At 38.5% G+C, this 27,602-nt stretch overlaps 1 protein-coding gene across 2 annotated transcripts in view; it reads right to left on the reverse strand.

Moving 5' to 3' along the window:
* The window catches only part of EIF5B (eukaryotic translation initiation factor 5B), a 64,756-nt gene that overhangs the window by 23,263 nt on the left and 13,891 nt on the right, over window positions 1-27,602 (reverse strand). Inside the window, exons 2-10 of one of the 2 annotated variants that reach the window (XM_010386769.1) lie at window positions 18,352-18,477; window positions 18,165-18,249; window positions 16,897-17,569; window positions 14,796-15,013; window positions 14,245-14,395; window positions 9,806-9,904; window positions 8,597-8,686; window positions 6,313-6,387; window positions 1,392-1,681 (exon numbers count right to left, since the gene is read on the reverse strand). In XM_010386769.1, coding sequence (XP_010385071.1) covers window positions 1,392-1,681; window positions 6,313-6,387; window positions 8,597-8,686; window positions 9,806-9,904; window positions 14,245-14,395; window positions 14,796-15,013; window positions 16,897-17,569; window positions 18,165-18,249; window positions 18,352-18,477 — 1,807 coding nt within the window. Of the gene's footprint in view, window positions 1-1,391; window positions 1,685-6,312; window positions 6,388-8,596; window positions 8,687-9,805; window positions 9,905-14,244; window positions 14,396-14,795; window positions 15,014-16,896; window positions 17,570-18,164; window positions 18,250-18,351; window positions 18,478-27,602 lie in introns of both variants that reach the window. The other variant, XM_010386768.1, reaches the window with a different exon arrangement.

Here is a 27,602-nt window from a genome sequence, read left to right on the forward strand (position 1 = left end):
ACAACTGCCTCTCTCTCCCACACTTAGTGAAGTATTAAAATTTTTAGAGGGCAATGAGTTACAAACTGACTCAGAAATTCTAAGTATACTGAAGGAATGACAGCATAAGAATACAAATCCCATTCCACAATGGAGACTCTGACACAGGAATGGAGTGAATTTCAGAAAATCATAATACGTAGCAAGGTTTATGGATCCATGAAGTTTGTTATGGACTGAACATTTCCCCAAAATTCCTACCTTGAAGCCCTAACCCTCCATATGACTATACTGGGGGCTAGGGCCTTTATTTTTAAAAACATGAAGCTCATACACACTACCATTAACTAATCTAGGGAGCAGGATAATTGAGAAGCTCTTCTGCTTTATACTTATTTTGTTTGTAAATCAACAAGCACAGTACAGATATTCCATCACTCTCTCGAACATGAGTATATGGCAAGGGAGCTGGTGGGAGCAGGTGCTACGGGAAAAGACAGTCATAACTGAGGTGCCAGTTAGGGAAGAATGCTACAGGCATCTAGCAGGTAAAGGCCAAGATGTTGTTCGATATCATACAAGGAAGAGAACAGTCCCTATCCCCAACAACAAAGAATTATCTGGCCCCCAAATTTTAATGGTGCCAGGGCTGAGAAACCCTAATTTAGAATAACAAACCCTCTTAGTCCTTTAAAAATTTAGACAATTTATCCATACTTAGACTTTACAGGAGAAAAGGCAAATGTCGATATACAGGTATTAAAACAAAAAACTGAAAAATTAGTAATACACAAAAAGGAAAGCTAAAATAGTTTTTAGCTTTAAAATGGTACAATATCCTCAAACAAACTAGTTTTTAATGTATTATTTACATTAAGCTGACAGAACTAAAGAAAACTTTCTCTTGAAGCCCACTGAAATCTACTGCATTAAGCAGGAAAAATACAGAAAGCCTATCAGGTATTGGACTTTACTAAACAGAAGCCTCATCAACCCACCAGATTTAAACAATTGAAGTGATCGGATGCCTCATGGTGACTAACCTAAATATGTGAGGCAAACTGATGCTTATAACTGATGCTGGTAACTGCTGATAACTGATGTTTATAAGCAGAGGGCATATGCTCAGAATACCTCTGCATACTTTTAAACTATCACTCCAAGAACACATTAAAATTTGGAGAAAACAAGAAAAAAATGAAGTAGTCACACCATTCTATCTCAGGTAAGAGAGGGGCGTCCTTGGATAAGACCAGTATCGAAGGCCAATAATATTTCAACATTACAAAAACTGAAAAGTATTCTATTCTTGAGGATATATAAAGTGCTGTTCAAAGCCTTTAGTTGTATGGTTTTAATAATCACAGAGGAGTGGGAAGAAAGAAAGTAAAGAGAAAGGATAGGATAAATACCTCGATCCTCCGTTTTGCTTTGTCATAAGCCCTTTCCTCTTTAGTCCGATCATCATCAGAGTCATATTCAGAATCTGAGCTCATTTCTTTACTCGGCTTTTTATCTAATGTCTTCCCTGAATCCTTCTCATCGGACACCTTTTCATCTTCCTCATCACCTTCACTGCCTTCACTTTCTCCCTCCTCTTCCTCCTCTTCTTCACTTTCTTCATCTTCCTCTTCCTCTTCTTCTTCCTCCTCTTCCTCCTCTTCAGGGTTTTCTTTTACTTCTATATGAACTGTGTTTCCTTCTACTAGGAAGACAAATATATTTTTAAATAAATAAGCATTAATATGATAGATTTATATCAAGATAAGAGACTTTAAAGCCGGGGTGTCCAATCTTTTGGCTTCCCTGAGCCACATTAGAAGAAGAATTGTCTTGGGCCACACATAAAATACACTAACACATTAACACAAATAACAGCTGATGAGCTTAAAAAAAAATCACACAGAAAAGTCTCATATTTTAAGAAAGTTTACGAATTAGTGCTGGGCCACACTGAAAGCCATCCTGGGCTGCATGCGGCCCACAGACTGCAGATTGGACAAGCCTGCTTTAAAGTAAGGGAAGGAAATAATGCCTGGACCAGAACTGTTTCAGATTTTTCAAAATTTGGAATATTTGCATTCTATACTTACTTCGTATTTTTTTAAATTTGGAATATTTGTATCCGAAATCGGAAAAACCTGAAATATGAAATGCTCCAATGAGTATATCCTTTGAGCGTCACGTCGTGGTGCTCAAACTTGATTTTGGAGCATTTCACATTTCAGATTTTTTAATTTCAGAGGCTCAACTTGTATTTAAGGGAGTAACACGGTGTTTTCTTACATCATAAATGCAAGGTGTTTGTCTACATGCTAAAACAAAGTCTGTCACTTAACAGTAAACAGTAAAACCTTAAGACAGTAATCCATACTGAAGTCAGCAGTAGTAAGCCAGAATCCATGGGAGAACAGAAACCCAAGGAGGTGAGAACAGTCTTTAGTACCACTTTCCCCTTATGATCATTTGTTGATTCGGGAGGAGGCAGATCAAAGGCTAAGCTGCACTGGGAGTCCAGACCTACCAGAATACTAAGAATACTAAGAATTCAAGAGGGTGCAGTGAGCAGACATTGGGTTACACTCTTACTGTGGGGTAAAATCATGAAGAGCTGTACCCTAGGAATAAGGATGAATAAGAAACAAACAGGATCTCCCCATTATTGGCAGATCACCTTCAGATCCTCTGGATTCTAAGTCTAGAATAAGATGATTCCATATTGCTAGTTCACTCAGGTACCTTGTGGAAGTAACAGATAAAGTAGCTCTGGAGAAAAGAAAACATCATTCTTGACCTCAAATTACTTCTCCAAGCAAAATATCCAGCACATATATAAAAAGTCCAAAATATCCAGCACATATATAAAAAGAACAAGGCACATAAGAAAACAATTTACATGAGAAGAACCAACATATAAAACACCAAAAGGACTTTCATAAAGTTATAAAATCAAAATTTTAAAATGACTGTGCTTCTAACAGTCAGAAGCAAAAGACAAAGTTAAAATTTTAGAAGGTCAATTAAAACTATAAAAAATAGTTAAATGGAAATACTAAAACTGAAAAATACAACCAAATGAAATTAAGAATTCAAAAGGTGGGCCTAACCTCAGAATAGAAGAAAAACAGTGACCTAGAAGACAGTCAAGAGAAGCAATCCAGAATGAACCACAGAGACTCACTAGTTGGAAAATACAGAAAATAGGAAACAATGATACAATAAGAGGGCCTATCAGACATCATTGGGATTCTGAGGGAGAAAATGGCTCATAACATAAAACTGATAAAAACATAAAACCATATATTAATAAAGCTCTACAAATAGAATGTATTTTTTAAAAACCTATTCTGGCTACATCATGATAAAACTGCTAAAAACCAAAATCACATGAAAAATTGAGGCTGATACCTGACTTCTCAACAGGAACAATGAAAGCCAGGGCAAGGGAATAAAAGTGTTAAACTTCAACCAATAATTCCTCACTCAGTAAATATATAAAACTAAAGAATGAAGATGTAATAAAGATGTTTTTAGAAAGCAAAACAGAATGTCTAACTGATTCATAAAAAAAAAAAAAAAAACTCTAACGTGTTCTTCAGATAGGAAGAAATGATCTCAAATGGAAGGTCAAAGATGCAGGAAATGAAGCACAACAAAATGTTAACAATGTGGGTAAACTTGTAAGTACTGACTACATAAAATATAAGCTAAGATGAGGTTTTAAATAGATAATGACAAGAAATGAAAACAATTATATCCTTTTTGTTTATTTTTTTTTGAGCTACAGTCTCACTCTGTCGCCCAGGCTGGAGTGTAGTGGCGTAATCTCAGCTGGCTGCAACCTACGCTTTCCGGGTTCAAGCGATTCTCGTGCCTCAGTCACCTGAGTAGCTGGGATTACAGGCGCACGCCACCATGCCCAGCTAATTTTTGTATTTTTAGTAGAGGTGGCGTTTCGCCATGTTGGCCTGGCTGGTCTCAAACTCCTGATCTCACGTGCTCTGCCTACCTTGGCCTCCCAAAGTGCTGGGATCGCAGGTGTGAGCCGTCACGCCCGGCCGAGAGCAATGATATCTAAACAGAGTATTGGGTAAACGTCATTCAAGTACTCTAAAGCCCCTGCATTGTTAGAGGATAACACTGGACACTGTTAGTTCAAAGGTACGTGCTAAAAATGTTCTTAATCACTAAAAAGTTTTTTAGAAAAGTACACAACTGCTAAGCTCATGGAAGGAGAAAAAAATAAAACTTTTAAAACCTAGTAACCCAAAAGATGATTAGAGAGAAAAAGAACCACGCAGAACAAAAAAGGACTTGGTAAGATGAAATGTTTAAAATCAATATACTTACAGCAAATGTTAATCACACCAACTGTTACATGTAACGGGCTACGTACTCTAGGTAAAATATAAAGATCGACAAACTGGACTAAAAAAATCTCAACTAGATCCTAGCTGTGACTTGTAAATGGTGTCCCCTCTAAAATTCATGTTGAAAACTTAATCCCCATTTTGCGGGCAGGGGGTAGCAGGGTGGTGGGGAAGGTTTGGGGGAGTGATTAAGCCACTCTCATAAATGGATTCATGCCCGCAGAAAAGTGCCTTCAAAGAGAGTTTGCTCCTCTTGCCCTTCCCTCCCTTCCACCATGTGAAGACACAGCCATCCTTCCCTCTGGAGGATGCAGCACCAAGGTGCCATCTTGGAAGCAGAGAGCAGCCTCTACCAGACTCCAGTGGGCCTTGATCTTGGGACTTCCCAGCCGCCAGAACTGTGAGAAATACATTTCTGTTCTTTAGTGCTACCAAGTCTGTGGTATTTTGTTAGAGCAGCACAAATGGACTAAGATGCTATTTACGGATACAGAAAGAGTAATAAAGAACGAAAAAGATCATGTAAATCAAAGCTCATGTACCTATACGAATTTTAGGTAGACTTTTATATCAAAAGGCATTGTTAGAAACATATATATATATATCAATCATAAAAGAGTCAATTCATTAGAAAGATACAAAATTGTATTCACCTAATGACATAGCATAAAAATACACAAAGCAAAATTTAACAGAACTCGGGAGAAACAGAAAATCTACGATCATGATTGGAGATTTTAAGACACTGGTCCCAGTAACAGAGAGAAAGAGCAGATCAGAAAAAAAGAAAGCAAAAACAAAAAACCCTCAGAACGCTATAAAAGACTGGAACAAAATGATTAGCAGACTTGACCTAAATATAGAAACCAAGGCATCCAACTACTGCAGAATATGAATTCTTTCCAAATATGAAACACTTACAATAACTGACTATGCTAGGTTGTATAGCAATACTCAACATACTTCAAAGGATGGAACCATGTATGTTCTCTGATCACAATGAAGTAACAAAGACAATTAGAAAATGCCCATTTTTGTAAATTAAGAAATATACTAGGCCGGGTGCGGTGGCTCACGCCTGCAATCCCAGGACTTTGGGAGGATGAAGTGGGCGGATCACCTGAGGTCGGGAGTTGGAGACCAGCCTGACCAACATGGAGAAACCCCATCTCTACTAAAAATACAAAATTAGCCGGGTGTGGTGGTGCATGCCTGTAATCCCAGCTACTCCGGAGGCTGAGGCAAGAGAATGGTTTGAACCCAGGAGGCAGAGTTTGCTGTGAGTCGAGATTGCGCCATTGCACTCCAGCCTGGGCAACAAGAGTGAAACTCCACCTCAAAAAAAAAAAAAGAAATACACTAAATAAATCTTAGGTAAAATACATCAAAATGAAAATGAGAAAATATCAACATATCAGAACTTACAGAATTTGACTAAAGTCATGCTTAAAGAAAAATGTATACCTTTAAAAACAAAGATGGGGGGAGTCTGAAAAAAATCAAAGGGCCAGATACCATTATCAGTAAGTTAGTAAAATTAACAGGAAATTAAATCTCAAAGTAGAGATTTTAGTAATAAAGAAGAGGAAATAATGACAAAAACGCTTACTTTCTATTCATACTTACCAGGAACTATAGTATTTATCTCTTCATTACCTTTTAGCAGTGCTTTTTGTAAGTCAGTTTTAGTAACAACCCTATTTGTAACATCATCATTCTGAAAAAATACATTCTAAACCTTAGGCAGTTATCTTACAAATAACATTCTGAGGAACCACTCATTCACAAAACGAAGATCCACACGAGGACTTAGAAACCACGGCAAAGGAGAGAACACGAGACTGATCCCTATCCCCAGAAATGTTCATATGGTTTTCATAATCAAAAGACTATTCATTTAAATATATATCATTCATTTCTAACAGCCACTGGATTTATCAGTGTGTGCTTATGAGGTATTCACCTTTTTCTGTCTCCTCATCACTGGCCATAGCTTCCCAATCATCCAATCCAGCATCCTCAGTATCTTCTTCTTCTTCTGTAAGTAAAAATTTGCATTTAAGACACAAAAATTATTTAGAAATATGAAGTATTTAGAAAAAACTTATTTCTAAATTATTTTTTTTTTTTTTTTTTTTTTTTTTTTTTTTTTGAGGCGAAGTCTCGCTCTGTCGCCCGGACTGGAGTGCAGTGGCCGGATCTCAGCTCACTGCAAGCTCCGCCTCCCGGGTTTGCGCCATTCTCCCGCCTCAGCCTCCCGAGTAGCTGGGACTACAGGCGCCCGCCACCTCGCCCGGCTAGTTTTTTTTTGTATTTTTAGTAGAGACGGGGTTTCACTGTGTTAGTCAGGATGGTCTCGATCTCCTGACCTCGTGATCCGCCCGTCTCGGCCTCCCAAAGTGCTGGGATTACAGGCTTGAGCCACCGCGCCCGGCCTTATTTCTAAATTATTTAGAAAAAAGTACAAAATTACACTGACATAAAAATAATGTTTCAGTTATGTAAAAAATACGTATGCAGCTATTATCTTTAGAACTTTTTAATATAGCTAGCATGTTACAATTTACTATTACTAAATGCTTCCATTTCCTAGTACTGTCATCGTATTAAACATAACCGATTTTGTATTCAAGCTAATTGTTTCATTAATTTAATCAATTTAAATGTTTCTTTAGATCTTGAAAAAGCTATATGAATGTACTCAGTTCTTGAAAACAAATGAAATTTCACATATGTCTTCTTTTTGATCATCCAACTCATACTTTATGAAAGGAATTTATTATTTTGCTTTTAACCTTTACAGGTATTTAAATACCAAAGCAGAAGGTACAAAAGTACTACCATCACTCCAGTTCAACATAAGAATAGAAGGCTGTTCTCATAACCCCCAAACAGCCAGAAAGCTAAATTCTGAATATTATTTAGATATTAAAGACCTAATACTCTTCTTTAACAAGAATGCTTTTCTTTACTGAAATCTAACCAGGCTCAACTATTCTTAAATGAAAGGAAGATGAGGGGTAGGACAGGACATGCAGTACCTGCTTCCCTGAAATAATCATTATTTACTAACAAGTCTGGGTAAATTATCTTGAGGAGGAAATGAGACTCAGAAACAGGTACCCAAAACATCCATCTAAATTAGCAATTCCTTCTGGTGTTAAAAATACGACCTAAAATAATGGACTGCTATTAAGCATATCAATCTGAATTTCTCTAATCTCGTCATATCAATGCTGGGCTGAGGTCTACCCAGGTGAAATGATCCTATTCGCTCAGAAGAGAAAAGAGAAAAAGAAAGGAAAGGAACTATCGATCATATAATTCACCAGTGTTAATTGGACTTAGTATTCTCTAAAGGCTTTTCCCATTCCTGATCCTATCTTTAAACACTGGGGATTCTCTGGAATACCAAACATACATTTAGGCAGCCCCAGCTCTCCTATCAATATCTAGTCTTCAGAATTAGAACAATGTTTTCTTTTTTTTTAAGCCAGAGATTTTCCTCAACTCCTCAGCACATACACAGATACCCCACAATCAGTAAGCTGAATTCTCTGATTATTGTAAATAGAAGCTGACCTTTAGGAAGGTCTAAAAATGTCAATTTTTATGGTTCTTAAAAAGTTCTAGTTAAAAATGCTTTAAATTTGCTTCTCAAGTATTAAATGAAGACCTTCAGGTCTTTTTTTGAGATTTCTGAGTCATAAATAAAAACATCAGAGAAAATCCAAAACCTACTACTCTTTTTTTTTGCTCTGTCACCCAGGCTGGAGTGCAATCGCATGATCTCAGCTCATTGCAACGTCCCTGTAACCTCTGCCTCCTAGGTTCAAGCAATTCTCCTGCCTCAGCCTCCCGAGTAGCTGGGATTACAGGCACCCGCCACCACACCTGGCTAATTTTTTGTATTTTCAGTAAACACAGGGTTTCACCGTGTTAGCCAGGATGGTCTTGATCTCCTGACCTCGTGATCTATCCACCTCGCCCTCCAAAGTGTATCCTTTCTACAAAACATTTTATTAACACTGCTGGAAAGAACAAAACTGATGCAAGTCTCACTTGGATACTTATTCAAAGTAGAAATGAAAAGAAATAGAAAAGAAAGAACTATGAAGAAAGAGAGCCATCCAGTCAGATACTTATTTGGTGCTCCCCAACTATTTATAATAACTAAGACAACTTATGACACACCAACACTATTTAATAAGAATTCACTAATTAAATAATCAGATAATGCTACCCACCTGGTTCAACAGGAGGTGGTGTCTCTTCCTTTTCTGGTACTCCTTGTTCCATAACTTCTACAGCAGCACATAATTCCATTGATTCAGACACTGAAAAAAGGGCAGAAACCAAGATAATGTTTTTTCTGATGTATAATTTCTGTTAAGAAACTCCATTAAGTACTGAATAAAAAACAGTAGTGCAAACCTATTTATTTATTTATTTATTTATTTGATGGAGTCTCACTCTGTCACCTAGGCTGGAGTGCAGTGGTACAATCTCAGCTCACTGCAACCTCCACCTCTTGATTTCAAGCAACTCTCACTGCCTCAGCCTGCCAAGTAGCTGGGATTACAGGTGCCTGCCACTATGACAGGCTAATTTTTTTATTTTCAGTAGAGGCGGGGTTTCATCATGTTGGCCAGGCTGGTCTTGGACTCCTGACCTCAGGTGATCCACCCGCCTCAGCCTCCAACGTGCTGGGATTATAGGCGTGAGCCACCGCGCCCAGCCTGTGCAAACCTATTTCTCCAACTTTAGAAAATGTTTAAATAGGCCGGGCGCGATGGCTCGAGCCTGTAATCCCAGCACTTTGGGAGGCCGAGACGGGCAGATCACGAGGTCAGGAGATGGAGACCATCCTGGCTAACACGGTGAAACCCCGTCTCTACTAAAAAAAAAAAACACAAAAAACTAGCCGGGCGAGGTGGCGGGCGCCTGTAGTCCCAGCTACTCGGGAGGCCGAGGCAAGAGAATGGCGTGAACCCGGAAGGCGGAGCTTGCAGTGAGCTGAGATCCGGCCACTGCACTCCAGCCTGGGCGACAGAGCGAGACTCTGCCTCAAAAAAAAAGAAAAAAAGAAAATGTTTAAATATAGTCATATGTTCTACAGGAAACTATTCTTTCTGCTCAATAAATAAAATATAAAAATCACAGAAGGCTAAGAAAGAAACCAAGAAAAGATAGGAATTGTAGTTTTACTTCTCAGAGTTAACAGTTACAATATTCATAGGGTAGAACCCAGATTTTTCAAAGTAAAATACTTTTTCCATTAGCTTGTCATGTGAATCAAGTGAGAATAATGGCATTAATAAGAAATAAGTTTAGAAAATAAGTTTCAATATGCATTTCAGATGTTTTCCTTTCTTCTTTACAGATACTGTTTTGAAGATTGTGGGGTAAAGGCAAACAAAATAGTTCCTACGTTACAGGCTATTTTGTATACAAACCTTCTTTACTTTCTAGCTGCTGTGGTATTTTTTTCCTTTTTTTATCTTCATAAATTGGCCTCTTCTTTGGCAAAGAGTCTTTTGATGGCACTTCAACACCTGAGGGATAAAAATGAAAAACTTGAGGCTTATACTACTTACATGTCACCTGAGAAGTACTATTTAAAGGATAGCATTGCATTCACCACAGAGACACATACCCTAAAATATGAAAGGATATTCATGGGAAAACTTGTATCTTTTTTATATAAGGTATTTTAAAATTTACATACAGTAAAAATTCTTTTTTTATACACAGTGAGAGTTTTGATACGTGCATCACCATCACAATGAAGATGAAGAAAGGCTCCATCACTCCATCACCCTGCGCTGCTCCATGTAGTCAAACCCTCCTTACCTTCTTAGCCTCTGGTAACCACTGATCTGTTCTAAAACCGAAAGATTTCCCATTTCTAAAATGTCACATAAATGGAATCTTAGTTTGGCCTCTATCATCATAATGGATTTGAGAGTCACTCACTCTGTTGCACATGTCAATACTTCGTTTCTTTTTATTGTTGGGCAGCATTCCATTGTATGGATATATCACAGTTTGCTTATCCATTCAACAGCTGAAGGACATTTGAGTTGTTTCTGCTTTTTTGCAATTATGAATAAAGCAGGTATGAACATTTTCAGACAGGTTTTTGTGTGAACATTTCTATTGGGCAAATATTTTGTAGTGTGAAAGATGAAACATAACGTAAATACGACCTTAATTTTTATAAAGACACTGCCAGTTGTTTTCCAAAGTGGCTATACTACCTTGCTTTCCCACCAGTAATGCAGAAGAGTTTCAGCCGGGTGTGATGGCTCAAGCCTGTAATCCCAGCACTTTGGGAAGCCGAGGTGGGTGGATCACCTGAGGTCAGGAGTCCAGGACCATCCTGGCCAACATGGTGAAATCCCATCTCTACTAAAAATACAAAAAATTATATTATTAAAAAAAAATTATATTGTGTTGGTGGGTGCCTATAATCCCAGTTACTCGGGAAGCTGAGGCAGGAGAATCACTTGAACCTGGGAGGCAGAGGTTGCAGTGAGCTGAGATTGCGCCATTGCACTCCAGCCTGGGCAACAAGAGTGAAACTCTGTCTCAAAAAAAGAAAAAAAAAAAAAAGAGTTTCAGCTGTTCTGAATATGGTAAAGATAAGTTTCTCTTTTTTTAGAACAGTCTTCAGATGTGTATAGCTTCTTGGTGAAAATGTCTGTTGAAACTTTTTGCACATTTTTAAACGAACTTATTGGTTTTCTTATAGTTGAATTCTGAGAGGTCTTTATATATTTTGGACATTAATTCTTTGTCAGATATCTGATTTGGAGGTACTGTCTTAGAATTCTCTCAACAGTGTCTTTTGCAGAGAAAAGTTTTGACTGGTCTTTCTGAAAACGTATCTTTTTTCCTTTTATGGTTTAGAGTCCTATCTAAGCACTATCCTCCTATGTTTTCCTCTGAAAGTATTACTGTATATTTTACATTTAGATATAATGCCCATTTGGGTTAATTTTTTGTTTGTTTTGTTGAGACGGAGTCTTGCTCTGTCGCCCAGGCTGGAGTGCAGTGGTGCAATCTCCGCTCACTGCAAGCTCCGCCTCCCGGCTTCACGCCATTCTCCTGCCTCAGCCTCCAGAGTAGCTGGGACTACAGGCACATGCCACAGCACCCGGCTAACTTTGTTTTGTATTTTTAGTAGAGAGGGGGGTTTCACCATGTTAGCCAGGATGGTCTCGATCTCCTGACCTTGTGATCCACCCATCTTGGCCTCCCAAACTGCTGGAATTACAGGCATGAGCCACCGCGCCCTGCCGGGTCAATTTTTATACAGTGGGGATTAAAACTAGAGTTTTGGATTTTTCTGCATACAGATGTCCAATTGTTCTAGTACCACTTGCTACAAATACTGTATTTTATCCACTGAATTACCTTTCACCTATATACTAACCGTGTATAGACTATCTATCTTTCTGGCAATATCACACTGTATTAATTCCTATAGCTTTATACTAAGTCTTGAAATCACGTATTCTAAGTTTGTTCTCCTTTTTCAAACTTATTTTGGCCATTCTAACTCTCCAGTCTCTTCATATCCATTTTAGACTAGTTGATAGACAGCTACAAAATATGCTGTGATTTTGACTGGGATTGAACTGAATCTATAGATTGCTGGATTACTGACACAGTCTCTCACTATGGGCAGAAGCCTTAGAATAAAGACAACAGAAATTGTATACCATGGGATTTTGAAGGAAGTCACTAATAAAGGAAAATGACTAAAAATGTTATCTCTAAAGTAGGAATATATATGGATGTGTGCTGTGCATGTGCTGAAGAATGTCTAGAATGGTAAAACCATAGCTATGACTGATAAGACAAATACATTAAACAAACCAAAGAAAGAGGATCAAGCCAGCTGAGAATGCAGAGATCATCACTTCGATTAAAGGTTTCCTTGCCTAGCAGCCTACACCTACTAAGATGAAAAGCATGGGCCTAAGGGGAAACTGTAGGCTGGATTACCTGAAGGGTGGTCCCAGTAATACCCTAGACTTAATCAACTGACTACTCTTCTAGTCACAGACTCTCAAATAAGCTGCTGTATTTGTAATCAACACCAAGACTTGTATGTGTTTAGACATTCCATTCACTTTACAAACTGAGACATCACAATCAAGTTCTTGAAGAAGCTCTTTGCCTGAAATGAGTTTATTACAAATTATTGATAAAGTACTCATATATATATATGAGACTGTGCTTAGTAGTCACAGGCTAAAGGATGATTGACAAGTTAACCTGCTGCACATTTCAGAGTAATTTTATGAAAACACCTGCAGATGCCTACACTCCCTGAGAGTACATTTTCAGCTCAATGAATTAAGTTTTACAATATCTAGGTAATAAATGTAGTAAGCAGCTGTCTTCCAAACATATAATGAAACAACACCATAGGATCTTTTAATGAGATGACTCCTGTGAGTGGGCTGTGGGGGGGGACCTTGAATGTGAAGCTAAGGAATTTGGACTTTTATTCATAGACGATAGGGAATCAATAAGATGGTAAACACTGGACAACACTGTGAAGAGTAAGAGACCAGGGTCAGAGATGCCACTTGAGAGATCATCTCTTACAAGCCTATGCTAAAGACTGATGCTAAAAGTCCATCATTTTACACTGTAATTTCCATAACTACAAGTCTAACTGCTCCTTAAAACAGCATTTTTGAGACTGGCAAATCACTCCCTGCTTGGTCCCATCTCAATTTCTTCATGGGTGCTTTTAGCCTCTCCAATAGTCAACGATGAAATCGGATGTATGAATGCTAACTATATTCAAGTTTGTACCTGATTTCATTTAAAATTTTTAAAAAGCTATATTCTCAGTTAAGAATAAAACTGTCTAAAATCTAAGTACTGGGTTTCTTCACATCTAATGCTCCTAGCTGAACATACATGTAAGAAAAAGTGGCACAGACCAGCTTAAATTTCAGCTCTGTGACCTTGGGTAGTCTGTTTACACTCTCTGAACCACCATTTCCTCATCTATATGATGGAAGTAAAATAGCTATAAGAATTTTTATGAGGGAAAAATAGACAATGTCAAAGACACTGTAGCATCACTAAGCACACAATAAATGGTAGCTATTACTGTAATTATAGCATAAACACCAAAATGCCTGTAATCTAAAAATCTAGGGAATATAGGAACAGGAAATTTAAGAGAGGCCCCAATATAGTCTTCTCATTGGAGCAAAGACACTATTTTAAATCATCTTACCTTTCAAAAAAGTAATAAATTATATGCCCAGTTGTGATCTCTAAACACTATTCCCCTCTAAAAGGAACCAAAGCTCTTTGGATAAACAACTGATTCCAGGTCTCAGGCCATGCAAGATGAACCTGGGATATCCTGTTGTGTCAGAAAGTAAGGAAAAGGTTAAAAAAAAAAAGTCATGAATACTCTTTCACTGTGGTCATGTGGGTAAACTAATATGCTGTCTGAGAATCACTGTATTTCTTTTTTATTTTTTGGGATTCACTTTAAAACTCGCCAAGATAAAAAGTAGATGGAGAAGTACAAAACAAGAATGTCAAATGGTCCTGATTGTTGAAGCTGGCTGATAGGTACACAGGGACTCATTCTATTATTATCACTATTCTTCTTTGTGGGAGGAGAACTCAGTTAGACATACTATTATTTACATATACATTTTTATCCTTGTGTAGGCATCATCTTCCTAAACAATGAAATTACATCACCTATTCCTTACGTTTTACTGACCTTTTTCACAGATTTTGATAGAAACTGTCCTGATGCAAATTCTATTCTCCTTCTGAACATTAAGGGATATAACTGCATGTGCAGAGCTCTCTGACTGCTCAGTTAATGAAGAGTACCACTCACCCTGAGCTTGTAGGAGTTTAAGAGTAGCTTCAGCTCTGGCTCTGGCTTCTCTCTGGGATTTAGTTAAAAGTTTCCCTTCTTTTTTCAAGCGTTCTTTTCTTTCTTTTTCTTTTTGCTTTTTCCTTTCTCTTTTTTCTTGTTCCAATCGTTCCTATAAAAGAGTACATGTCAGACAAAACCTGTATTCATTTAACGAACTATAAAATCCAAATGCAAACAATCCAAACTTCAAATAAATCTCTTGAGACACATGCATACTATGTTTGGAGATTCCAAATCAAAGTATTTTAAACGTTGTACATGATTATTAATTAATATGACATCAGATTATTGGCAATGATACATAAGCAACTTATGTATCAAGGAATCTATTATTGAGAAAATAAAGATGTGCTGTACCTCTTCATCTTATTATTTGTATCAGAAAAATAATATAACTGAATTACCATGCAACTATGAAATTCTCAGAATTAGAAGATTAAAGATACTTTACAGAGAATAGATTTTAAGTTAAACACAGTATCAATGTTACCAACTTCATGAAAACATACCTCTTCTTTACGCTTGGCTTCTAATTCTTCAAGCCGTTTTATACGTTCTTCCTCTTCTCTCTTCTGTCTTTCTTCTTCCTCTTTAAGCTTAGCCAGAGCTTCTTGCATAGCTTTAACAGTGGCTTTGCTAGGTCCTTTTTTCTTCTCTTTCTCTTTCTCTTCCTTTTCTCCTTTCTTTTTCTTCTTATCTTTCTTCTTTTTGTCTCCTTCATTGTCATCTACCAGAAAAGAATAAAGGCAAAGCATTGAAATGAAAAAACAATTCCCTGTGGTGATGATGAGCAAAACCCAACTATAATTCAAGGACCATAATGGGCCAAGGCTGATGCCAGCAGCAGGCTAAGTTCTCCAGGCATCAAGGCATCCTGAGCACTTTGGTAACTAGAATAGCTCAGAATAACTCACAGATGGCCTCCTGAGAAGTCTGCAATGCTGGTGTTGGTCTCAGACGTCCCGAGGAATACAGTAAGACAGAAGGATACTGTCAGCAGCAAAAGGGCAATCCTGCACTTAATGTATCTCTTAATCCATGGTACCTGAGTGGCTGGTATCCAACAGATGCCTATATGAAGTTCTAACAATCAGAATGAACTAACACCCACCTAAGTTCTGTAGCTAATTTCACTTCTACAAGATGGAGATAATGAGAATGATGTCTACTTTAGGGGGATATTAGTAGGATAAAATACAAAAATATAGGTAGTTATACTCCCAGAACTCTAAAGAATTAAAAGCTATGAAGGTACTTTCATGGTGTTCCTCCTCAAAGACATCCAGATAATAAAAATCCTAGCATTTAAAAAAGTTGCTGGGCACAGTGGATCACGCCTGTAATCCCAACACTTTGGGAGGCTGAGGCATGTGGATCGCCTTGAGGTCAGGAGTTCGAGACCAGCTTGGCCAACATGACGAAACCCCATCTCTACTAAAAATACAAAAATTAGCTGGGCATGGTGGCGGGCACCTGTAATTCCAGCTACCTGGGAGGCTGAGACAGTTGAACCTGGGAAGAGGAGGTTGCAGTAAGCTGAGATCGCATCACTGCACTCCAGCCTGGGCAACAAGAGTGAAATTACGTCTCAAAAAAATAAATAAATAAGGAAAGAAAGAAGGAAAGGAAGGAAGGAAGGAAGGAAGGGAGGGAGGGAGGGAGGGAGGGAGGGAGGGAAAAGTTGTGTCATTTTTCCCATTAAACGTTGTCCAGTCAACAGAAAAACTACTTTTTTTTTTTTTCCCAAATGGAGTCTCACTCTGTCGCCCAGGCTGGAGTGCAGTGGCGTGATCTCTGCTCACTGCAAGCTCCACCTCCTGGGTTCACGCCATTCTCCTGCCTCAGCCTCCCAAGTAGCTGGGACTGCAGACGCCGCCACCATGCCTGGCTAATTTTTGTATTTTTAGTAGTGACGGGGTTTCACCGTGTTAGCCAGGATGGTCTCGATCTCCTGACCCCGTGATCCACCCACCTCGGCCTCCCAAAGTGGATTACAGGCGTGAGCCACCGCACCCGGCCGAAAAACTACTGTTTTAAGAATATAGTATGGCCATGCAAACCAACTGATCTTTAGCTATTTTCATTCTAAGTAAGAGGAAGAAATTGGCTAGAACTTTTATAATTGGTTGTTTTAAAAAATGGCTCATTATTGCTTAAAAGACATTAACTTTAGCATGTTGAGTTTTAAGTGCAGCAGAAAATAGTAGCAACTTCATGAAAACATTTATTTGTGAATTTCATAAATTGAACTAGGTTTTTAAAGACAGGAAAGAATTCAAATATTATCTGACACTGACTTATCAGAAAGAATAAATTTTTCATTAAGTAACTTCTATAGTCTTTATCAACAGCAAAATAAGTTTTCATAATGAAATTCTATAAAAATTCCAGTCTGTACATAAATAATCTGAAAGATATTTATACTACATCTGTAAAGGATTAACAATGCAAATCAAGTCAAACACTCAGATGTAATTTTTCAGATGGCTCCTTACAATAAAGTGCCTTTATACCCATGGACAAATAACAAAATGACCTTGGGGCATAATGATGACAACTTATACTGTGAATCAAAAGCCTGTTGCTCTTTCCTCTAAAGTATTAACCAACCTTCCGCAGCTGTGGGAGTCTCTGCTTTCTCTTCAGAGGCAGGGATTACTCCAGTATCAAGAGTCACTTTGGATTTGACAGTTTCTTCTTCGGATTTCCTTTGAGATTCCTTTTGTTTACTCAGATCCTTTTTACCTGTTTCTAACTCTTCTTTTTCTTTCAGCTTCCGCAGTTTCGCTTTTTCTTCATCTCGCTTTTTTCTCTCCCGCTCCTTCTTTTCTGCCTTCTTTTGAGCCACTGTCTTAATTTTGAAGGAGGAGTCATCATCTTCATTCCCACTCTCTATGTTAGGACCTGGCTTGTTTTTTTGATTTTTTTTCTGTCCTTTTCTAGATTGCAAAAATTCATCTGATTCATCACCACTTTCACCAGAAGAATTTACTCTTGAACGGTCTTTAATTTTTTTACCGTTATCCTCATCCTCTTCTGACCCATCCCACTTCTTATTTGATTTTTGAGCTTTCCCTTTAGCTTTTTTAGGAAGTTTGTTAAAATCATCATCATCATCACTCCCAGAGTACATTTCTACTTTTGGTTTTGCAGTCTTTTTTGATTTTGAATCTTTATCTTCCAATTCTTCGCTATCATTATCATCAAAACTCTGTTTTTTGCCCTTCTGTCCTTTCTTTTTTTTATCTTTTGAGGTGAATTCCTCTTCATTGTTTTCTGTTGGCTAAAAAATTTCCATTGTTAGAAAAGATTAACAGAATTATATTTGAGACCACAGTCATGTGCTTCTGTAAGTAAACATTTTTTTAAAATCTCAAAATGATTTCAAAATCTTTTTCAAAGTCTTTTTCATAGGAATATAAAATTCAAACAAGCACAAGAGGTTGGCCTTGGCCTCAGACACATCTTGCATTCATTGTAAATTTCAGAATCCAGGGCCTCTTAAAACAGGCATTAATCACCACCCCACATTTACTAACTTTACAAAGCCTAAGGGACAAGTTGAAAGAAGAAAAAATATTTATCATTTTCCCATTACTCTGAGGCTTATCCAAATTCGAAGGATGAAAAAGAAACAATAGAGAAAACTGAAGGTGGAGATGAGTGATTACATCTTATCTCCAAATGTACCAATTTTATGAATAAACAATATACCACAAAATACCTTTACATTCCTATTTTTCCCTTTGGCATCAGATTTCACAGAAGCTTTTAAATAACATATTGTACACTGCTCAAAAGTTTCCAAATGTAACTCCCCAAACCAACATTAAGAAGAAAACAGTAGGAAACAGGAATAGGGAACAAAGGTCTTTCACCTTCCCTGCAACAGTTTCTCTGTCAGCTTTGATGCCTTGAGCTTCCAAAGACAATTCTTCCAGTTCTTTCAGGATATCATCTTCACTAGAAAAGGATTACAATACATTGTGAAGCACTGATATAGTTTTATTAAGTGAATCCAGTACCAAAACAAATAAAAATCAAATATATTTAAAATATACTTACTCAAAATCCTGCTTTTTTTTCTCTTTTTTCTTTTTCCCTTTTGACTTTTGAGGCTCCTGTTCTTTGGCAGCACCAGCTCCTTCTATTTCTGCAGCCAAGGCATCAAGATCAATGTCATCCTTGGCACTTAAATGAAAACAAAGACGTCCTAAATGTTACTCAAAAGCAAAATAATCATTCATTTACATAGAAAATTTTATCATTTTGACCTTTTTCATGCATTAGCAGCACACTGAGAAAAATCACTGGCAAGTTCTTTCATGACAGCACAAGTTACATCTACTTATCAGCCTCCCTACATCTGCTTCAGTGAAGTTTCTGGATTACACGCAAATAAGGGAGAGTGATAATGAAAAGCTCCACAGGTTTTTTTGTGTGTCTGAATGAAGCTATTTATAAAATGGAGCGATCTTAAAACATAAAACAAGTCTTATTTCTCAACTATCAGTAACAACACCTAAATATTTGGACCCCTGTGCATTTTTACTTGGAATAGCAAAAATTTCAGAGTTGGAAGGACGTTTAGAGATCAGTCATCTAGCCTATAATCTCATTTTACCAATGGGAAAACTAAAATGGCACAAGGACTGAATGTTCTGAGAAAAGTATAACTACAAATTCAAATCTAAATGAATTAGGAATGATTCACTAAATAAAATACTTAACCAAAAATCCAGAACTAAACCTGTTTGCACCTGGTTTCATTTCTGGATCCATCCAACAATGTCCTCACCTACCAACATTACTTGGAGTAAACCAAATTAAGTTCCAGCTAAAACCTACAGAAAATGAAGGCAGCCCAGTCTAAAATGTACAAGTAGCAAAGGTAGATGAATCCAAATGAATAGCACAGTAAGGAAACAACTCATGTAACACGACCTTTATAATGGACGCCTTGTAAAGAGATGCTTTATTTCAGCAAAGAAAAAATTTTTTTTCTTGTTTTTTTCATTTTTTTTTTTTGAGACGGAGTCTCACTCTGTCACCTAGGCTGGAGTGCAGTGGCGCGATCTTGGTTCACTGCAACCTCCACCTCCCGGGTTCAAGTGATTCTCCTGCCTCAGCCTCCTGAGTAGCTGGGACTACAGAAGCCCGCCACCACGCCTGGCTAATTTTTTTTTTTTTTTTTTTTTTTTTTTTTTTTAATATTTTAAGTAAAGACGGGGTTTCACAATATTGGCCAGGCTGGTTTCAAACTCCTGACCTTGTGATCTGCCACCCTCAGCCTCCCAAAGTGCTGGGATTACAGGCGTGAGCCACTGCACCCTGCCTCAGTAAAGAAAATTTCCAAAGAGAAGTAACTTCCAACTATATTATAAATATAATTAAAAGATTATATGACAAGACATTGAGGATATAGAATTTAGCCTTAAGGAGCTTAATAGGGAAGACAGACAGCAAACCAGTAAACCACAAACTGCAAAATGTTAAATGCCTTGAAGTAAAAGAACTTAATGCTTTTATAAACAGTTAGCCAGAACTGAAATATGCTCCTTTTCTTCCTATATTTTAGATAACTTGACACTGATATGCTGCAGTGGTGGGGACTTCCTACAGTACCAAATCTAGAATGGGAAAGTCAGAGGCATCTTTTTCTTACCTAAAGGGGTACACATACCAGACACAGTAAGTCCAAAAGCTAAAGGCAACAAGGTGTGTTATGCCTCAAGAGGACTCACAAAAGACATCTGAACCACCTAAGAAATGTTTGAGCATTATGTATTTCTTGATTCCACCAAAGATACAGGGAAACAGAAACTGGGGGGCAAGCCAGGCAGTTTATTTTTAGCAACAATATTTCCATGTGATTGTGCACCAGATCTGAACACTGTCACTCTTCTTCCCTTATAGATGAAGTAACTAGTAACTGAGGCACAGAGAATCTGCCCAGGATCACATGAGTCAGAGACATGGGATTTAAATCCAGGAAGTCTGATTCCATAGCCAGATGTCTTACTTCTGCTGACATAATCCAATTTGCATTTTAGGGCTGGATGCAGTGTCTCACACCTGTAATCCCAGCACTTTGGGAGGCTGAGGCAGGCAGATCACTTCAGCCCAGGAGTTCGAGACCAGCCTGGCCTACACTGTGAAACCCCATCTCTAAAAAAAATATAAAAATTAGCCAGGCATGGTGGCACATGCCTCTTGTCCCAGCTACTTGGGAGGCTGAGGTGGGAAGATCACCTGAGCCCAGGAGGTTGAGGCTACAGTAAGCTAGAATTGTGCCACTGAGTAAAACCCTGTTTTAAAAAAAAAGCATTTTAGAATGCTACCTCTGGTATGAATGGCAGGGCTGAATCCTGACTAGTCAGGAAGCAAGGAGACCAGTTAGGAAGCTTCTGTAGTGAGTGTAACGAGAAACAATGAGCACCTAGACTTGCCCAGTGGCAGGCAAGATGTAAATCAGTTAGATAAATATTAAGGGAATCGAGTCAACAACACTTAAGTGATCAACAGGATGTATATAGAAAGGAGCAAGGAAGAATCAAGGACAATTCTCAGGTCCCATCAGGTAACAAGAATCTAAGTCTGCCCCAGCATCTCCCAGGAGTATCCCCAAAGGTATCTCTGGCAACATTTCACACTACAGCAGCTTCTGACAACTGTGTGAGAAGAGAAGGTTGAAGTTTGGCATCTCATTTCCAAAAATTTATCTGCCCTCACCGAAACTGTATTCATCTCATCAAAATAGCTTCAAGAATCTTCTTGTGATTAGCTATATTTCTGGAGAATTCATCAATAAACATCTCTAGGATAACAGTGTATAGGACTACATTGGTACATTAAGTCTGAAAGGCTTCTTGTAGCTAACAACATAAGATGAACAGTTTTGTAATATGCTTATATTCAGGCATTGTGCTGACCAATGCCTAGACATAATATATATACTGACACTTAATATTCACAACAATTTCATAAAACTATTCTTAAAGATGGTAATTTTTCAAAGGCCACCAGCTACAAAGTAGCATACCAAGAATTCAAGCCCAAATTTTAACAGCAGATTTCTACTGCCTTCCTAGAAAATGGGAAATAATCTAGTGTATTACCTGCTTGAAAAATTCAAACATAGCTATGAAATTCCTACAGTCTACATACAAAGGCAAAAGACTTAGCATAAGTCAACATAACACTGAAGAACAAAGCTGCAAGATTCATTACTCAATTTTAAGATTTATTATAAAGCTACTATCAAGACAGTGTAGTACTGGTGAAAGAAGAGACACATAGATCAAGGCAACAGACCAGGTAGCCCAGAAATAGAGCTCTGAGAAGGATACTAGTATTAAAATAAAAACACTAACCACAGACTGAAAGAAACATTTGCAAAGCACTACTAGCTGAAAGACCTGTATCCAAAACACACAGAGAACTCTTAAAACTCAACAATAACAACCCAATTAAAATATGGGCAGTCACCTTGTCAAATTAGGGGCAGGGGTAGTAGATTAAAAATGTTCATCATCATTTGTCACCGGGGAAATGCAAATTAAGACAAAGAGATCGTGGTATATACCTATCAGAGTTGCTAAAATCCAAGAAACTGACAATACCAATTCCTGGTAAGAAAGCAAAATGGCTGATTCTAGGGCAGGGGCTAGACATAGACAAAATAAGCTAGAGCACTGTGTAATGGTAGGAAGCAAGGAAATGATTTAAAAACAAAAAACAAACACGCAAATAAGAAAATGCCAAAACACACAAAAACACACACACACAATGTTGAGTCTATGACAAAGGGACACATGAGCCAACTGAAAGAGCTCCCAATGGGCAATGGGAGCAACAAATTAATATGTTAATTAATTAGAAGAACAAATTAAATAACAATATTAAATTATAACCTAAGTATGAAATAATTCCACTAGTCATACTATTAGAGAGAAATGATTACGTAAATAAATGAGGAAGAGACACACGTGTGCAGAAGAAAGCTAAATAAATTATGCAGAATTCCATCCTCAAGGAAGTGGAACATAATTTTCCACTCCTAAACAATGAGCTGTGTACAGTGATTTCATTCCAAAGAATACAATATAGAAAGAGAAAGAAAAAAGGAACATTATAATGCAGAAATCTGACAAACACAGCCTCAGCCAAGTGATCAACATCGACATCAGTGACATAATGAAATCTGAGAAACTATCACAGATAAGACAAACCTAAGGATAAACGACTACTAAATGTAATGTGGTATCCTGTATAGGGTCCTGGAACAGATACAGGGCAGTAGAGAAAAACTAAAGAAATCTACACAAAGTATGCACTTCACTTAATAATATTGGTTCTTTGACTGAAACAAGTGTACCATGCTAACATAGTAATAACAGAGGAAACTAGGTGTGGGGCATATGGAGATTCTGTATTGTCTTCACAATCTAAAACTTCTACAAATTAAAGTTTATTTTTTAAAAACTGAGCGGGGAGGCTGGGCGCGGTGGCTCATACCTGTAATCCCAGCACTTTGGAAGGCCAAGGCAGGTAGATCATCTGAGGTCAGAAGTTCAAGACCAGCTTGGCCAACATGGGGAAACCCCGTCTCTACTAAAAATACAAAAATTAGCTGGACGTGGTGGCGCATGCCTGTAATCCCAGCTACTCTGGAGGCTGAGGCAGGAGAATCGCTTGAACCTGGGAGATGGAGGTTGTGGTGAGCTGAGATCACACCACTGCACTCCAGCCTGGGCGACAGAGCGAGACTCTGTCTCAAAAAAAAACCCCAAAAAACAAAAAACAAACAAAAAAAAAGACTGAGGGGGGAAAAACCATCATATTACTTACAGTTATTCCAAAGAAAGTAACATACTTATATCTAACAAGTAAAGTACTTATATGTGGAAAATTACAAAATGCTTATGAAAGAAATCCAAGACTTGAATAAGTGAAGAGACATGCCATGTTCATGGACTACAAGACTCAACACAGTAAAGATGACAATCAGCCCTAAAATGATATATAGGTTCAATACAATTCCAATAAAAATCTCAGCAAGATTTTTAGGACATAACCAATATAGACAAGGTTACTCTAACATTTATATGAAAAGGCAAGAAACTAGAATAGCTAAACCAATTTTGAAAAAAGACTAAAATGTGAGAAATCACTCTACCAGATTTCAAGACTTAACCAAAGCTCTTGGTACTGGCAAAAGAATAGACACAAATCAAGACAAGAGAAGAGAGAGAACCCAAAAACAGTCCCAAAGAAGTACAACCAATTAGGCCATGCACAGTGACTGATGCCTGTAATCCCAACACTTTGGGAGGCCAAGGCGGGTGGATCACTTGAGGTCAGGAGTTCAAGACTGGCCTGGCCAACATGGTAAAACCCCATTTCTACTAAAAAATACAAAAAGTAGCTAGGTGTGGTGGCGGGCGCCTGTAATCCCAGCTACTCAGGAGGCTGAGGCAGGAGAATCTCTTGAACCTGGGAGGCAGAAGTTGCAGTGAGCTGAGATCGCGCCACTGCACTCCAGCCTGGGCGACAGAGCGAGACTCCGCCTCAAAAAAAAAAAAAAAAAAGTACAACCAATTAATTTTTGACGAAGGTGCAAAAGCAGAAGACAGCCTCTTTAACAGTGCTAGAGCAAATGGACACCTATCTGTCACAAAAAAAATGAACCTCACCCTCAGTCCTTATCCAAGAACCCAAGATATATGATGTACTTAAAAAAATAAATAAATAAAAGCATAAACTTTTAGGAAAAGAGTAAAATATGTTTCGGATCTAGCACTAAGCAAAGAGTTAAGGCTTGAAACTAAAAGCACAATCCAAAAGAAGCGAAACTCATCAAAATTAAAAACTTTTGCTGTGAAAGACTATGTGAAGGGAATGAAAAACGAGATACAAAATGAGAGAAAATATTTCCAAACCACAAGGATTAACAACTAGAATATACCCAAAACTCTCAAAACTCAACAGTAAAATAAATCCAAACAATCCAATCAAAAAATGGGCAAAAGGCATGAAAAGACATTCCACTAAAGATATACAGATGGCAAATAAATGTTCACATCATTAGCTATTTGGGAAATGCAAATTAAAACCACAATGGGGTATCACTACATACGAATCACTACATACTAATGAGAATGCCCTCCTCCCCCACAATAGTGATAATAACCAATACTGGTAAGGATAGAAAGCAACTGGAAAATTCACACACTGCTGGTAGAAATATAAAATGGCAATGCCACTCTGGAAAGTAGTCTATTAGTTTCTTGCAAAACTAAAAATGTACTTACCACATAACCCAGCAACTGCATTCCTGCACATTTACACCTAAATAACAAAAATTTATGTTCATGGACAAACTTGTAGACAGCAGTTCACAGCGGTTTTATTTTCAATAGCCAAAAACTGGAAACAACCCACATTTCCTCTAATAGGTGAATGGTTGAATAGACCGTGGTTCATTTCCATTCCAAGAAATATTATTCATCAATAAAATGGAACGAACCATTGATACATGCAACAACTTTGATAGATCTCAAGAGAATTAGGCTGAGTAGAAAGAAGCCAACCTCAAAAGGTCACATACATACTAAATTCCATTGATACAACATTTTTGAAAGGACAAAACTTTAGAAATGTATAAGACACTTGAGGTTAGAGACAGGTGAAGTGTGTGTGGTGGGGTGGGGAGTACAGGAAGGAGGCGGTTACAAACATACAACATGAGGGATTCTTGCACTGATATTCTGCATCTTGACTGTGTAATGGATATACAAACCTACACATGTAACAATATTGTATAGAACTATAGAAACACACAAACACAAAGAGTATAAATGAAACTGGGCAAACCTGAATATAATCAGTGGATTGTATCAGTGTCATTATCTGGGTAATGGCTGGGCACAGGGGCTCATGCCTGTAATCCTGGCACTTTGGGAAGCCGAGGTGGGTGGCTTGCTTAAGCCCACGAGTTCTAGATCAGACTGGGCAACATGGCGAAACCCTGACTACAAAAACTACAAAGAAATTAGCCAGGCAGGCCAGGCGTGGTGGCTCATGCCTATAATCCCAGCACTTTGGGAGGCCAAGGCTGGTGGATCACGAGGTCAGGAGTTCAAGACCAGCTTGGCCAATATGGTGAAACTCCATCTTTACTAAAAATACAAAAAGTAGCTGGGTGTGGCGGTGCGCGCCTGTAGTCCCAGCTATTCAGGAGGCTGAGGCAGAAGAATCGTTTGAACCCAGGAGGCGGAGGTTGCAGTGAGCAGAGATCACGCCACTGCGCTCCAGCCTGGGCAACAGAGCGAGACTCCGTCTCAAAAAAAAAAAAAAGAAGAAGAAGAAAAAATTAGCCAGGCATGGTGGCATGTGTCTGTACTTCCAGCTACTCTAATGGCTGGGATGGGAGGATTGACAGCCCAGGAGAGGGAGGCTATGGTGAGCCATGATTTTGTGCCACTGCCTTCCAACTTGAACGACAGAGTGAGACCCTGTCTCAACTGCATATGAATCTATAATAATCTTGAAATAAAAGTTTAACTTTAAAAAAGACACTATTAACAAAATAGGCCAGGCACAGTAGCTCATGCCTGTAATCCTAGCACTTTGGGAGGTGGGTGGATCACTTGAGGCCAGGAGTTGGAGACTACCCTGGCCAATATGGTGAAATCCTGTTTCTACTAAAAATAGAAAAAAAAAAATTAGCCAGGTGTGGTGGCACATGCCCGTAATCACAGCTACTCAGGAAACTAAGGCACGACAGTCACTGTGCTCCAGCCTGAGCAACAGAGCAAAACTCTGTCTCAAAAAAAAAAACCGACACAATTAGCAAAATGAAAAAGCAAGACAGGCCGGGCACGGTGGCTCATGCCTGTAATCCCAGCACCATGGGAGGCCAAAGTGGGCGGATCACCTGAGGTTGGGAGTGGGAAACCAGCCTGACCAACATGGAGAAACTCCATCTCTACTAAAAATACAAAATTAGCCAGGTGTGGTGGCGCATGCCTGTAATACCAGCTACTCAGGAGGCTGAGGCAGGAGAATCACTTGAACCCAGGAGGCAGAGGGTGCAGTGAGCCAAGATCACACCACTGCACCCCAGCCTGGGCAACAAGAGCGAAATCGTCTCAAAAAAAAAGAACAAAAGGCACGACAAAGAGTGAAAGAAAATATCTGCAATACATGTATCTCACAAAGGATTTGCCTACAAAGAAACAACACAATTTTTTAAATGGGAAAATGATTTGAACAGATACATAACCAACAAGATGAAAGAATGACAAACACGTGACAAGATGTCATCACTAATAAGGAAACGTAAATTAAAACCACAATAAAGGCAGGGCGCGGTGGCTTAGGTAATTCCAGCACTTTGGGAGGCTGGGGTGGGCAGATCACATGAGATCCGGAGTTCAAGACCAGCCTGGCCAACAAGGTGAAACCCCATCTCTACTAAAAATACAAAAAAGTAGCTGGGCATGGTGGCTCGTGCCTGTAATTCAAGACACTCAGGAGGCTAAGGCAGGAGAATCGCTTGAACCTGGGAAACAAAGGTGGCAGTGAGCCAAGATCACGCCACTGCACTCCAACCTGGGCAATAAGTGAGACTTCGTCTCAAAAACAAACAACCAACCAACCACACACACAAAAAAGCCCACAATATGTCACTACACAGCCACTAGAAATACTAAAATTAAAGATTGGTAATAATACCAAGTGCTGAGACAGGATATGGAGTAATTAGAACACATACATCCCTAGAGCGAATGCAAAAATGGCACAGCCACTTTGGAAGACAGTTTGACAGCTTCTTATTAAATATACATTTACCATATGACCCAGCAATCCCACTCCTAATCCCACTCCTAGGTATTTATTTACCTAAGAGAAATGAAAACACATGTCCACACAAAGACTTAAATGTTCATTGCAGCTTTACCCAAAATCAGGAAAAGCTGGAAACAACCCAAATATCCATCTACCAGATAATATATAAATAAACTGTCATATATCCAGGCAATGGAATAATAATACCAGGTAACAAAGGGAAGAACTAATGCTACAAGCGCTAACATAGATGAATCTCAAAAGTACACTGTACTAAGTGAAACCCAGTCAGCCAACAACGACTATGTACTCTATCATTCTAGTTATATGAATTTCTAGAAAAGGCAAGGGGCCAGGCGCGGTGGCTCACGCCTGTAATCCCAGCACTTTGGGAGGCCGAGATGGGCGGATCACGAGGTCAGGAGACCGAGACCATCCTGGCTAACACGGTGAAACCCCGTTTC

The sequence above is a fragment of the Rhinopithecus roxellana genome, chromosome 17, assembly GCF_007565055.1.
Source record: "Rhinopithecus roxellana isolate Shanxi Qingling chromosome 17, ASM756505v1, whole genome shotgun sequence".
Classification (NCBI taxonomy): Eukaryota; Metazoa; Chordata; class Mammalia; order Primates; family Cercopithecidae; genus Rhinopithecus; species Rhinopithecus roxellana.